We start from the raw sequence: 13165 nt of genomic DNA on the forward strand, positions 1-13165 counted from the left end.
GAGCCGCTGAGAGGGAGGAGGATTAACACACACGCGCGCGCGCGCACGCACACACACACACACACACACACACACACGCTCTCTCTCTCTCTCTCTCTCTCTCTCTCTCTCTCTTTCTCTCTCTCACACACACACTATCTTTCTGTCACACACATACACTCTTCCTCTCTCTCTCTCTCTCTCTCTCTCACACACACACACACACATACACGCTCTCTCTCTCTCTCTCTCTCTCTCTTTCTCTCTCTCACACACACACACTATCTTTCTGTCACATACATACACTCTTCCTCTCTCTCTCTCTCTCTCTCTCTCTCTCACACACACACACACACACACACACACACACACACACACACACACACACACACTATCTCTCTCTCTCTCACACACACACACACACACTATCTCTCTGTTACACACACATACACACACACTCTCTCTCTCTCTCTCTCTCTCTCACACACACACACACACACACACACACACACACACACACACACACACACACACACACACACACACACACACACACACACACACACACACACACACACACACACACACGTCCCCTCTATAAGAAGTCAGTTTTTTGTCCAAAGCATGCTGGTTACCTGGTGACTGAATTGTTTCTATGAACTGTCTGCCTCTCCATGCTCGTCATGTGACCAACTGATGACGTATCCACGGTAAGACCCGTCTTCACTCAGCCCGCTGGTTTTGGCTCCAACACACCGTGAACCTGAGTTGATGAAGCAGTTTGGAAGATGGACATATTTGATGGACGTCACGCGAGAGGTTGGTAAAACTGACAACTTGTCTCCATCTGCTGGTGAAATCTGGTATCAACACAGCGGGATGACAGGGCTGCTGCTGAGGAATCAGCAGGTTTTCTATTACCCAAAGGCAAGGCTCATTATGTTTACACTTTTTGCAATTCATGATAATTTCATACAAACTAAGGGAATTTATCTATTTAAAATAGTTTGCTTTGAATAAACAGACTGAACAATATTCTCAATTTAAGTCGTCTTGGTAAATGCATAAAAATGTCTTTAATAGTAGTTGTGCTGCATTTTGAACTGAACAAGCACACCAAAAATGGCATTGTGGGACTTATGTATTGTATTTGAGATTAAAGTATCGGTTTAAAAATCCTGTCATTGAATAAACAAGTGATTAGCCCATGCACAACTGTAACAGTGAAGTCCTGATAATATTAATATCTGCATTTCAATGAGCTAAGATCATTATATCTATAACTAAATGCCTTTAAAAAGTACTTCTAATATTTTACCTCACTGATGTATATGCTTTTACAAATGCGCCATTATAAATGCAGGACTTTCCTATCAGAGTATTTAGAGTGTAATATTCTGACATTTACTTAGAAAATCTAACAAATGTCTTGTAAGTAAGCTTTAATCTTCCTTCACATTATAGAATCTGTCCAGGATGAACGTGCGAAGTCGCACAGAAATAAATCCCACCCTGTTATTGATCTCAATGACGACAGTCAAAATGTTGAGGAACATTTATTCAACAACAGCAAATCAGATCAATGACCCACTTGTTTTCTTCCAGACACACAATTACCATGCTACAACATAAACGTTAAGGTTTATACTTTTATATGGGCCAAGTGTATGTACAAGCGACCTTAACCATTAAACCATTCCTTGCAAATTTTAATGGCTACATTACAACACCATACCATTGGAAATTATAGTCAATCATCATCTGAAACATGACAAAGTATGAAATAAATATAACCAAAAAAATAAAATGCATCATATAACCATTTCACTATAGTTACACTATATACTATATTGTCTTTTTTTATGTAGTCATTTCCTGATCATTGATCCATTATAGCTTCTTTTTTTTTTTTTTTTTCAAACACACAGTGCATTCAACTTAGAACATTTACAGTAGCATTTTTCAGTATCTCAATGAAAAAGCCATGACGGGAACATCTATGTTTCATCAAAGGGTTACAGGTAACATCATACGAGGGCCACAGAGGTCAACATCCATACCGTTAAGAGCAGAGGGTGGGCGACGGGAGCTCACCACTTGTAAACCATTGAAACACATTATTTAGCAGTCATGAAACCCGACGGAAGTGGCGAACGATGAACACGGCGGATTTGTGGCAATGATTTGTGGCAAACGTACGCAAATTCAGTAGTATGAAGAAAGAAAAAAAAAGTGGTTTAACTCGCAGATGATATGCCTGATGAGCATCTTCACACGGATTCAAAAGACTCAACGATGAGAAACGATCACAAAATATCAAAGTCGTGGGACTTCAGCTAAAAAAAAAAATAAAAAAAATCCACAAAGACTAAAAAGGGCAATCATAAAAAATAACGTACTTCTAGGTGGATGTTCTGTAGTTGGCGTAACACATTTTTTTTCTTTTGACTTCCGAATATATATATATATATATCAAGAGTTTAAAGCATGTTAATCATCTGGAAAAAGTGGCTGCTGTTGACACACTTCTGTTATATCTGCCTTTCAAGCAGGGCTGATCACACCCTGCTGAAGCCTCTGTGAAAGCACACACACACACACACACACACACACACACACACACACACACACACACACACACACACACACACACACACACACACACACACACACACACACACACACACACACACACACACACACACACACACACACACACACACACAAAAACCTCCCAAAAATAAATACAGTAACAACATCAAATGTATTTCTCTCCGCTTTGATTAATTGTGACGTCTCTAAAAATAGCTGGGACCCACATGAGGAAATTTAAAACCACCAGAGGAAAAGGCAGCAGGACCTCAGTAAAAAAAACAAACCAAAAAAACCCAATAACCTACACGTTTCAACAAAAAAACTGCATAATTGATAAGAGTCCTCGCAAAGTCACGGCCCCCCGGGTTGTTGGATGTCACTTCTCGCTGCTGCGAAGGCGAAACACCAGTGAGACAGACTTGGGTCTGACACACCTTCCCATCCATTAATGCGAGAAATCCCAAAGGTTACCCAGAATCTTTGCAAATCAACTGCTGCGACAACGTTCCTACGAGAGGCGGCGGAAGCCAATACCGATGAACGACATCTCCTGTAGGAACGTTGCGTCGGCAGGCGTTTGTGGAAGTGAAGCCGTGCCGCCTCGACAACCTCATGCTTCGACGTAAAAAAAAAAAAAAAAACAACAACCCAGAAATGACAATTGCGAATCAGAAAGTGACGGGCTGAAATGTGGGCGACCGCTCGGTTGTTTCCACGACGACACTGAAAACCTAAAAAAAAAAAAAAACCCGACAACAATCACGCACCTCCAACACCTTCCTGAACCATGGCTCCTCATTCCTCTCGCCTGAAATATCTCGTAACCCCCCCCCCCCATCCCCACCCCTTCACTGGCTGAATCTTCTGCACACACATGATGAGATTTCGCAAAGTATAGATGTTGCAAAAGGATTGAAGTTTGAACGTTTGAGTCCTTGTTGTCTAAAACAGTGCATGCTACACCATTATGCAAAAAAAAAAAAAGGGGGGGGTAAGGGACAGTAGGGTTTGGCGACCGGGGTTGTTAAAGGCTTTAAGGAATAGAAGAGAAGAAATAAGAGGCAAAAACAGTGAAGTTGTTTCACTTTTCTTCTCACAATGGGGGTGTGAACACGTGGCGGCCCGATCGGGGGGGGGGGGGGGGGGGGGGGGAGGAGGAGGAGTGTACGGGTTGTGACTTCGTTCAAGTTCCTTTTTAAAACAGGCCATGCTTACTAGTCCCTCTCCGCTGCATGGCTCTCTCTCGCTCTCTCTCTCTTTATTTATTTATTTACTTGGTTGTTTTTTTGTGGAAGTGGGAAGATGAATTGCCCCTTTGTTTTTATCTCACTGGGGTGGAGCAAGGGGGGGAAGCAGGTGGGACCCCCCCCCCACCCAGGCAAAGGATTGACGTGAATTGCGGGGGTTTTTTTTTTTAGTTGAAGCCGGTGTCGGTGTGGTAGGAGTAGTGGCCGTCCGACGTGAGCTGGGTCGTCTCCGTCGCTCCCGGCTGCAGCACTATGGGGTCACCGCCAGCCTCTGTTTGACCAACGGAAACCACAGGTCAACAAGGGCCTCGTAAAAAAAAAACGCTCACGGAAAATGTTTACAAAAAAACAAAACAAAGAAGAGAGAACGGTCCGTGACACACACCCCTCGGTCTCACCTCTCTCATCGGACTGCAGCTGGGCCTCCAGGTCCTCGGGGGACACGTAAAACTCCTGGTCCTGGCCCTCCCGCGGCCGTGGTTTACACTTTCCGCAGCAGCAGTTACAGCAGCAGCACAGGCAGCAGCAGAAGTAGCAGCCGGTGGCCAGGCCGCAGAATACGAACAGAGCCTGCGAACAACACGCGCGTCGATTGGAAGTGGCCGAGACACACAATAAGAGGTCTTTGGACAGACAAAGGGAGCGGATGAACTGGTTCTCTGGCCTTACCTTCGCCCACCAGCTCGACAGGACAAAGTAGGTGTTGACGTTCTCCTCCCCAAACTGCTCGGCCACATAAAGCCCCAAAGAGCCATATTTATCGTAAATATTGCGCTTCGTGGGGTCATTGAGTATGGCGTGGGCGTTGTTGATCTCCTTGAATTTATCCGCCGCTTCTGGATTGTCGGGGTTCTTGTCGGGGTGGAACTTTAACGCCAGCTTCCTGCGCAAATGTTTTAAGGGGCAGGTCGTCGGTCAAAAGACAGTCGACTGGCGGCGGCGGCGGTGAGCTCGGGCCGTCTGCCGACACTCACCTGTAGGATCTTTTGATATCGTCCGTCGTGGCCAACTTCTCGACTCCCAGCACTTGGTAGAGAGACTCGCCCGCGGTGGACAGGGAGCGCTGCCTCTGATGGTCGGCCATGATGCCTCACTTTCCACAGGCTGGACACAGGAGAAGAAAAGGCGATGACGGGCTGATTTGCAGACGAACAAACCTTGTCTGGGGGGGGGGGGGGGGGGGGGGGGGGGGGTAGAAAAAAAAAAAAGCCAGGCCTCCATGGAAAGTGAGGCCTGTGCAACGCAACAGCTGGCCCACTGCGATCATGATTTAAAGGTCCCGTGCATGTCGTGTGGAAGGAAACGCAGGCAGAGAATTGAGTAAAAAGTAAATCACAGCTTTATTGCATTTATTGAAATTAAATATTATATTTTAAAAAGAAAAAAGATGATCAGTGGGGGGGTTGCAGCATGTATAGATTGATAGATTACTGGGAAAGTGTGACATCTTGGCAGGACCCCTGATGCCTCCACTGCTGTAAGTGAATGAGAATCTTGACATTCGCACAGGAAACATAATGCAACGCAGCGGGGTTCATGAAAATGAGTCAATAAATATATATATATATATATATATATATATATATATATATATATATATATATATAAAACATGTGAAGGCTTTTCTCAAGAATATAGCTGCCTCCAAATGGGTGTCATCTCTGGCTGCTCCTGTATTCCAAGCCCCCCTTCAGCTCGTTTCGCCGTTTCAGCCATAAATGTCGCCCGTTTCGTGGGGGTGACGACGGGATTTCCCTCCTTCGGCGATCGCAGTCTGCAGTAAACCGTCAATATACTGGGGGTGGGGGGGGGGGATTAGACGCCTGGAATACGATGCGAGGAGCGTAATCTCTGTGCAGGCAGCATCACCAGCTGCACTGCCGTGGCGCACAGCATCCATGTTGGTTTGCTTCCCGGCCTGCTCTCGGATGCAAAGAAGACGGTGGATGGGATCGTCGGCAGTGATTTTCTTTTTTTTTTTTTTCAAGGGCAAGGGCCGGCGTGTTTGAGGAAAAGGAGGCGATGGAGACGCGATGGGAAGGCGAGGGACTCACCTTTCACTCGGCTGCGATGCGCTGCAGAAGTAACGATCCCGGCTGCTGGTGGTTTGAAGACGGTGTAGCGTGACTATGGCCGCATCTCCGCACGTATCCGGACGCTGTGTGGCTCCCACTACACAACCATGGACAGCTGCAGCAGTCCACTGGCTCCGCCCACCCCGCCTCGACACCCCGCCGCGCGAGGCCCGCGACCCAGCGTGCGCGCTCCCGAGGAGGATGCTGGAGGAGGAGAAGGAGGAGGAGGAGAGAAGCGCGGCCGCGACGCGGAGCCGAAAAAACTCACTTTAATCGTCCAAAAAAGAGGGAGGGCGACATTAATCCGACCACAAATTGGTTGTACAGTGTAAAGCTTCCGGAATACTTTTTTTGTGACTTCGCCATTTCTTTCTTTTGCGCTAATACCAGTGCTTATGTTAACTGTATATATTAATATTTAATATAACTTAATTAACTACATGCTGTCATATTGACATTTCAACTTCTACACTGTTTATTCTGTGTTATTTCTGTGTGGCGCAATGTTGCAATAATTTACCCTGGGATGAATAAGATATTTCTATTCTATTCTATTCTATTATACTCTATTCCTATTCAACAATTTTGTATCAGTTCACAATACTGCATTGTACAGTAATACAATACTTTAATATTACTTTTCCATTTTTATCATATACATGTACATTACCCAGTGACTGTGTTTCCCCTGCAGAAGTTGTGTAACCTTTCATTATATATTGACATATCTGATATGTTTTGGATGATTCAATCCTTCCCTCTCTTCCATTTTCACATTATGTTGGTTGTTGCTTAAGTAACTTTTCATCCTCTGTAGAACTCCCCCCCAATGATACCATAACTCCAGTTTCTTGATTATTATGTCATGATTTGTGTTGTATGGTTTTTGATTGCACGTCAGAGGCTGAACAATTGCTTCAATAACCTTTTGTACTATAGTCATATCAATCACAATCAATTGATGTCTTACTTTTACATTTATTCACAATAGCTATTATTTTTCTCTCCTCCAATAGCAGTGACAAGCATTGAGTTTGGGTTCCTATTAATTATCATTAATATTATTAATATATAATGAAATAATGAATAAAACATCAATAGTAAAAGACTGAACAAGATTCACAAAAAACTAACACCAAGGTAAATAAAAAGAGAATAATCCAAGAAATGCAAATCTTTCACAACAAGAGATTATTTTCATAGAGAATATATATTATATTAATTTATTCTGTGCCATAATAAAATTATCCCTGGTATATTTCAACCAACATCATCATGCACAAATGAAAAATATTATCAAAGTTAATATACTGTTTTTCTATAATTGTCTTTGATATGTGTTATTATTAATGTTATTGTTCATATTCTCTGTGAGTCTTTTCTTACTGTTCACATACTGCAGCAGCAATGCAAAGTTTCCTATCGTTAAAAAAAAAATCTTATTTCATTTCATCTCATCTCATCTGAAACAGAAAAATGTAAAACTGCGGGGTTGGTGGCCGTTGTGCCGTCCATTGGCTGTCTGGGCGTTGCAACCTGTGGCCCGTGGCTTGGACTGGTTGGACGAGACTTCAGGACTCTTTTCATAGTCCCACCTGCAGCTATGAAAATCCCTCTTCACAAGACCCATGGACATGCAGAAAAAATGTAAATAAAAGTCCAACATAGACACAAATGTGACTATTGTGAAAGGTGGGGGGGCTATTTATGTGTGGTGCCCTCCTCCCTACTATTTCTTCATCTGTCCATGATTTCAGATATATATCAGTTAAAAAAAATAATGTGTGGATGAGGAAGAGGCTAAACTATCGGTTGTTTGTTACAGAGATAAATCACAGTTCCTGGATTTTATTCGTGTACAAATCTTCACTTTATTCCCCTTTTATCGCCTTTTCACTTGTTTAACTGACCGGACTGTTCCTCGGCAACCGTGACGTCACCGCATCCGCCAATGGGAACGCGCGCGGGTGTGACGTTCGTATCGCGAGGTTATCACATTAGCTCGGTTAGTTAGCTAGCCGCGAAAGAGCTTGTGACCGTGTGTCCGCACTTATTCTTGTTTTTTTTCAGACACCCCCCCCCCCCCTAGTCGGAGCCCCAGTAAGGACCGTGCGCCGCCGCTGAATTATCACGGACGTCTCACGCCCGCGAGGAACGGTAATCTCCGGAGCTTGTGCGCGCGCGGTGAGTTGTTGTGAGCGCGGCTAACTCGCCATGGCAGTTTGTTTTGGAAGCCTCGGAGAATTTCTCCCCCCCCCCCCCCCCCACACACTCGTCTCGTTTCAGTCACGTCCGCAAACCGCGAAACGCCGCCAAAGCTCCAGAAATAGCGTGTTATTAATTTACTGGCGTTTGACAGGGGGAGCGGGTTTTCCTCCATGCCCGCGTTGTGTTTTAAATCCGCGGCTGTGTGCGGTCTGTGGTCGTGCAGGTACAGAGTGTGGCCGAGCTGTGTCAGCCTTGCTCACGTTTTGCTTTCTTTCCCCCCCTCCCCAATGGCTTCGTTCCCTTTTGCAGGATCCCAATGATGAGTTATGCTGAAAAGCCAGAGGACATCACGAAAGAAGAGTGGATGGACAAATTAAACAATGTGCACATACAGAGGGCGGACATGAACCGGCTCATTATGAATTACCTGGTTACAGGTGAGACCCGGTTTTACATCTATTCGTCCATCGGTATTACAGTGGGACAGCTGGTCTTCTTCATGACGAAATACTTATCAGTTTTATATTTTTTTCCCTACTTTTTGTTTGCATATTAATAATAAACAGCATATCTTTATTTTGTGAACTGATGAATGAGACAATACAGTATTCATCTGGGCTGTATGCCATGCATTTGGCACATTTGACAAATAAAGCTGACTTTGACAGTATGTTCCCAGCTGCATCCAAGGCTTTGAAATGCACTGATCTCTTTTAAATACCCAACAACTTGGTTTTTTTTTTAGTAATAAAGGCAATCTTTTTTCCCCCCACTATATCCGTAAAGTACACAGCTTTCAGACTTGCGCAAATAAAATAAAACGCATGAAAGGAACTCAGCCACTCCTTGATGTCAGCCTCTGTATGAACACCAGTAATCTGGAAATGCACAGTAGCAGTACGTGTGTCACCGTTTAAAATCTGACGGTATAAGCAAGGCTGCTGTTTTGTTTCTTAGTTTTACTCGGAGAATAAAAATTGAGATCTGGGTTGAATGTAACCCTGTGAGATTGCTCCATTTCTACCCGTAGCTGCAACAGCTAACACTTACAAAGGTATATTTTTATTCCCTCATGATGATTAAATTAATAGATTTAGCTGTCAACCAGCAGTGTTGTTAAAACAACTTGGGTGAATGATACTTTTATACTTTCTGTCTGCAGTGTTACCTGCATTACAATAACGTGATTCAATTCTATTTAGTATTATTCATCCTAACATTTGACAGTATTTATATTGAGCTTTTCTGATGTTTTTTTTTTATTTTTCCACATTCTTGTGTAGAACAGAAATTTGCTAACGTGTGACAGGTGAAAGTGTTTCTCACGTTTTGATTGTGCGTTCAGTTAAAAATCAAAGGTAATTTGGAGAAAATCCACTGTTAAAATAGTGAAATCACATGGTTATTATCTTTGTGTAATAGTCAGCATTTCTCCACATTGTTTGTGTGTGTTTCATATGTTTGAAGAGGGCTTCAAAGAGGCAGCGGAGAAGTTTCGGATGGAGTCTGGTATCGAGCCTAGCGTGGACCTGGACTCTTTGGATGAGAGGATAAAGATTCGAGAGATGATCCTGAAGGGCCAGATACAGGAAGCTATTGCACTTATCAACAGTCTACATCCAGAGCTGCTCGACACCAATCGATACTTGTATTTTCACCTGCAGGTACGTCTCAACCATTTGCTTTTGATTGTACCGCGCTTGTTCTTTGGAGCGGAAACTCCCGCTTGAAATGAACATTTGCTCTTTGACAGTGTTGGAAGTTTGTTGTGGTAAATATGAATAAACATTTATCTCCTTTTTAGAATCCAGCCCGCTGCTGCTGTCCAGGTTGAGATTATGCCTTTCCCAGTTGAATGCGAACATCAGCGCTTGTGTTTTGGTTCTCCCTCCCGCAGCAGCAACATTTGATCGAGCTGATCAGGCTAAGAGAGACGGAGTCGGCGCTGGAGTTCGCTCAGACGCAGCTGGCGGAGCAGGGCGAGGAGAGCCGGGAGTGTCTGACTGAGATGGAGCGGACGCTCGCCCTGCTGGCCTTCGACAACCCGGAGGAGTCGCCCTTTGGAGACCTGCTCAACATGATGCAGCGGCAAAAGGTGGGCTACTGGTTTTTTTTGTTGTTGTTTTTTTTCATAACCTGGTCCACGTAGTTAATATTTGTCAAAAGTTTTCTGAGTTGATTAAGAACATTTAAGCACTTTAACTTCCCTTGCAAAGTGATGATCGAGCTCGACACATTGACATTTGCTGTGATAATTTGCTTTTAGGAAGTGTTCTATTGCATATTGCTAAACACATGTTGCTGTAACTGGATGTCATTTTTGCCCCTGAAATTAATCCTGTCTAAAAGTTGGGACTATGAAGCATCACTGGAGTTGGGCTGATTGGCAACAAACTAGTTTACAGTAAATCGTCCGTTATACATTTTTACCACAGTGAAATCACATCTATCTGGACGACCGGGGTCGGCGTTTGCGGTTTATTCCCAGTGTGCGTCAGTCAGTATACGGAGGCCACACTTCTTAACCTGCAGGAGTTGAATCATCTGCTGGTTAACATTTTAGTGCCAGATAATCCAACCTGCCTCCGGGAGTCCAGGCGATACAGGATGTTATGGTTTAGCTGTATGGATGGATGACATTGCTTGCTCTTATCTGCACCGCCGCAGTGAAACTTTTTAGAAAAGCGTGTCTCGGTCTGACTGTCGCGTGCGTCTCTGCACAGGTGTGGAGCGAGGTGAACCAAGCTGTACTGGACTATGAAAACAGGGAGTCGACGCCCAAGCTGGCGAAACTCCTCAAGTTGCTCCTTTGGGCTCAGAACGAGTTGGACCAGAAGAAGGTCAAATACCCCAAAATGACTGACCTGAGCACGGGCACCATCGAGGACCCCAAGTGAACACAGCAGACCAACCGCCTTCCACGCCCCCCCCTTAATTTATTATCAGTCAGTGACTGTGTGACAACCAGGTAACATGTGTATAAACAAATGCTACATTTTTTTTTTTTGTTGGTTTTTTTTGGGTTGTTTTTCTTTTTCACGTTTCATTCATAAGACACTTTACTTATTGTGCAAACTGTAAATTGCTGTATTTGCAAAGTGACAGAAACTATTTAGTTTAATTAAAGATCTTGGATTTTTTTTAGATCTCGTTGACGACAAAGTTCAAATTGCTGTTTTATATTTTGTCTTTTGGAAACATAAACTGGTAGTATTATTTATTGTGACCCCCCCCCCCACATGGAGGCTTTTATGTTGTGAGAACGAGAGCTAATGATGTAAATACTGCGTGGGGCTACACCAGAGATATAATTGTCCTTTTTTCACTGAAGGCATGTCTAGATTGAGATAATCTACTGCAGTAGAGTTTAAAATCAGAATTTAATAAACAAAATATGACTTTTTTTTTTTTAAGTTACACTTTATTAATGTATTATTTCAACGTAACATTTTCAGATTTTTATTTGTGACAATGCAAGGCAGTTTGCCGTAAGGTCCGGAACAATCCTTTTTTGACGCCATGAAATTTGGCTGTACGCTCAAGACGCGTCTATAACATGGGGCTGTCTGGAAAATTCATCGTGTCGTGTGGGTTTGAGACGGTGAAGAAAGTCCAGACAGACGGGTTTAAATCGGAGACGGCGTTAAGCCGCGGTGGCCTTGCCCCCCCCCTACAGTGTGCACTGCCTTCAGTAAGCTTGTCTGTGGCTTGTTGATACTGAGAAGTTTGGGCCCGATGAAATCCCATTTATTTCAATCCTCTAATTCTGCATCGTTCTTTTATCGTCCTTAACTTTTTTAAGCTTATCGTATCATCGGTGAGCCGAATAAATTCCCCCCCCCCCCAGGAGACGGTTCAGATGATGCTTGAAACCGTCTCTGGATTTGAATCTCAGCATAAAGTTGTTTTTATTTCGGTCGCACTGATTCCAAGTTGCTCGCAGGTGTGCGTGTTAGCGTGTGACGTGTTTGTTTTATCCTGCGACGAACTGAACCGGTCCAGGGTAAAGATCTGCGTCACCGGATCGTAGCGAACGACGGAGGTTTCTCGGTTATGCGACTGAAATAAAAATCACTAAGAAAAGGAGGTCTTTCTACTCTTGAAGTCAGTGATTCTCAGCTGGTCTGGGCTTTGGACCCACCGTCGTCCCTCAACGACGCGCCACAACGGAAATCAAGAGCCGATTCAAGAACAACAACAATATCGCTGAATGAGTGATGTTGACAAGGACTTCTCCTCCCTTCTATATTAGCTTCATTTTAGTTCAAGCAAAACCCCCTCCCTTTAGTAATTCCAGCCTTTATTCTTAAATCGTTTCTCTCGACTGACCTGTATTTCCTCTTCTGTCAACGCTCCACTGCTCGGGACAAAATGACGTCCTCAATATCGCCGTGTTTATCATAATGCTCGACAGGATGTGTAAGCAACCGTCAACTTACTTTGTGATTAGTTGATTTTTATCTCTTTTTTTTCTTTTTTCTTTTTTAAAGAACATGTTGGCAGCTTTTAGTGTCGTGACCCACCAGTTGAGAATCACTGATCTGAAGCATCTTAAAGCTGATCCGTGCCACTCTTTCAACAAGTTCCACTTTACCTGCATGTACGTAACTTTCTGTTTTCCACTGGGGAAAAAGGCACCTGTGCTTCTTTTGTTTACTTTTATAAATATATAATACATAGATATAATAATAAGAATTAAAAAAAAAAAAAAACTTGCTGCTAGTTGTTCATCCTTAATTTATTTTAAGGTTGTATTGTCTTTATAGATATTGGCTTTGATGAATGCCGAGACTCGGAAAGCTCGCATCTTTTATTATTCCACATTTTTAAGATCAGATTTGCAGTTATTACAATAAAAAAAACAACTTTTGTGAACCATATAAGAACGTGTGTGGCGTCATTTCGTTTTCTCCTCCTTCACACACACACAAGTACTTTTAACACTTCATTAAAAAAAATTCCCCAAGCGTGATTGCAAAAAAAAAAAAAAAAAAAAGCATTAACTCACTCGAGCAATATGCAAATGACTCTTGTCTTTCCAAGGAGCACCTCTACTGTTGG

At 43.4% G+C, this 13165-nt stretch overlaps 2 protein-coding genes across 2 annotated transcripts; one reads left to right on the top strand and one right to left on the bottom strand.

The window, feature by feature from the left end:
- Window positions 1–3988: 3988 nt before the first annotated feature.
- Window positions 3989–4905, bottom strand: dnajc5aa (DnaJ (Hsp40) homolog, subfamily C, member 5aa; the record flags this gene model as incomplete). Its single annotated transcript, XM_080495966.1, has 4 exons — window positions 3989–4092; window positions 4220–4391; window positions 4491–4704; window positions 4796–4905. The coding sequence occupies 4 exons, from the start codon at window positions 4903–4905 to the stop codon at window positions 3989–3991; spliced, it is 600 nt and encodes a 199-aa protein (XP_080352092.1).
- Window positions 4906–8420: 3515 nt separating this feature from the next.
- On the top strand, window positions 8421–12912 carry LOC308130616 (glucose-induced degradation protein 8-B homolog; the record flags this gene model as incomplete). The annotated part of the gene is made up of 4 exons (XM_080497029.1): window positions 8421–8541; window positions 9572–9768; window positions 10002–10199; window positions 10828–12912. The coding sequence occupies 4 exons, from the start codon at window positions 8421–8423 to the stop codon at window positions 10999–11001; spliced, it is 690 nt and encodes a 229-aa protein (XP_080353155.1). The 3' UTR covers window positions 11002–12912.
- Between the last annotated feature and the right edge of the window lie 253 nt (window positions 12913–13165).

This window comes from Blennius ocellaris (genome assembly GCF_963422515.1).
Source record: "Blennius ocellaris genome assembly, chromosome: 5".
Lineage (NCBI taxonomy): Eukaryota > Metazoa > Chordata > Actinopteri > Blenniiformes > Blenniidae > Blennius > Blennius ocellaris.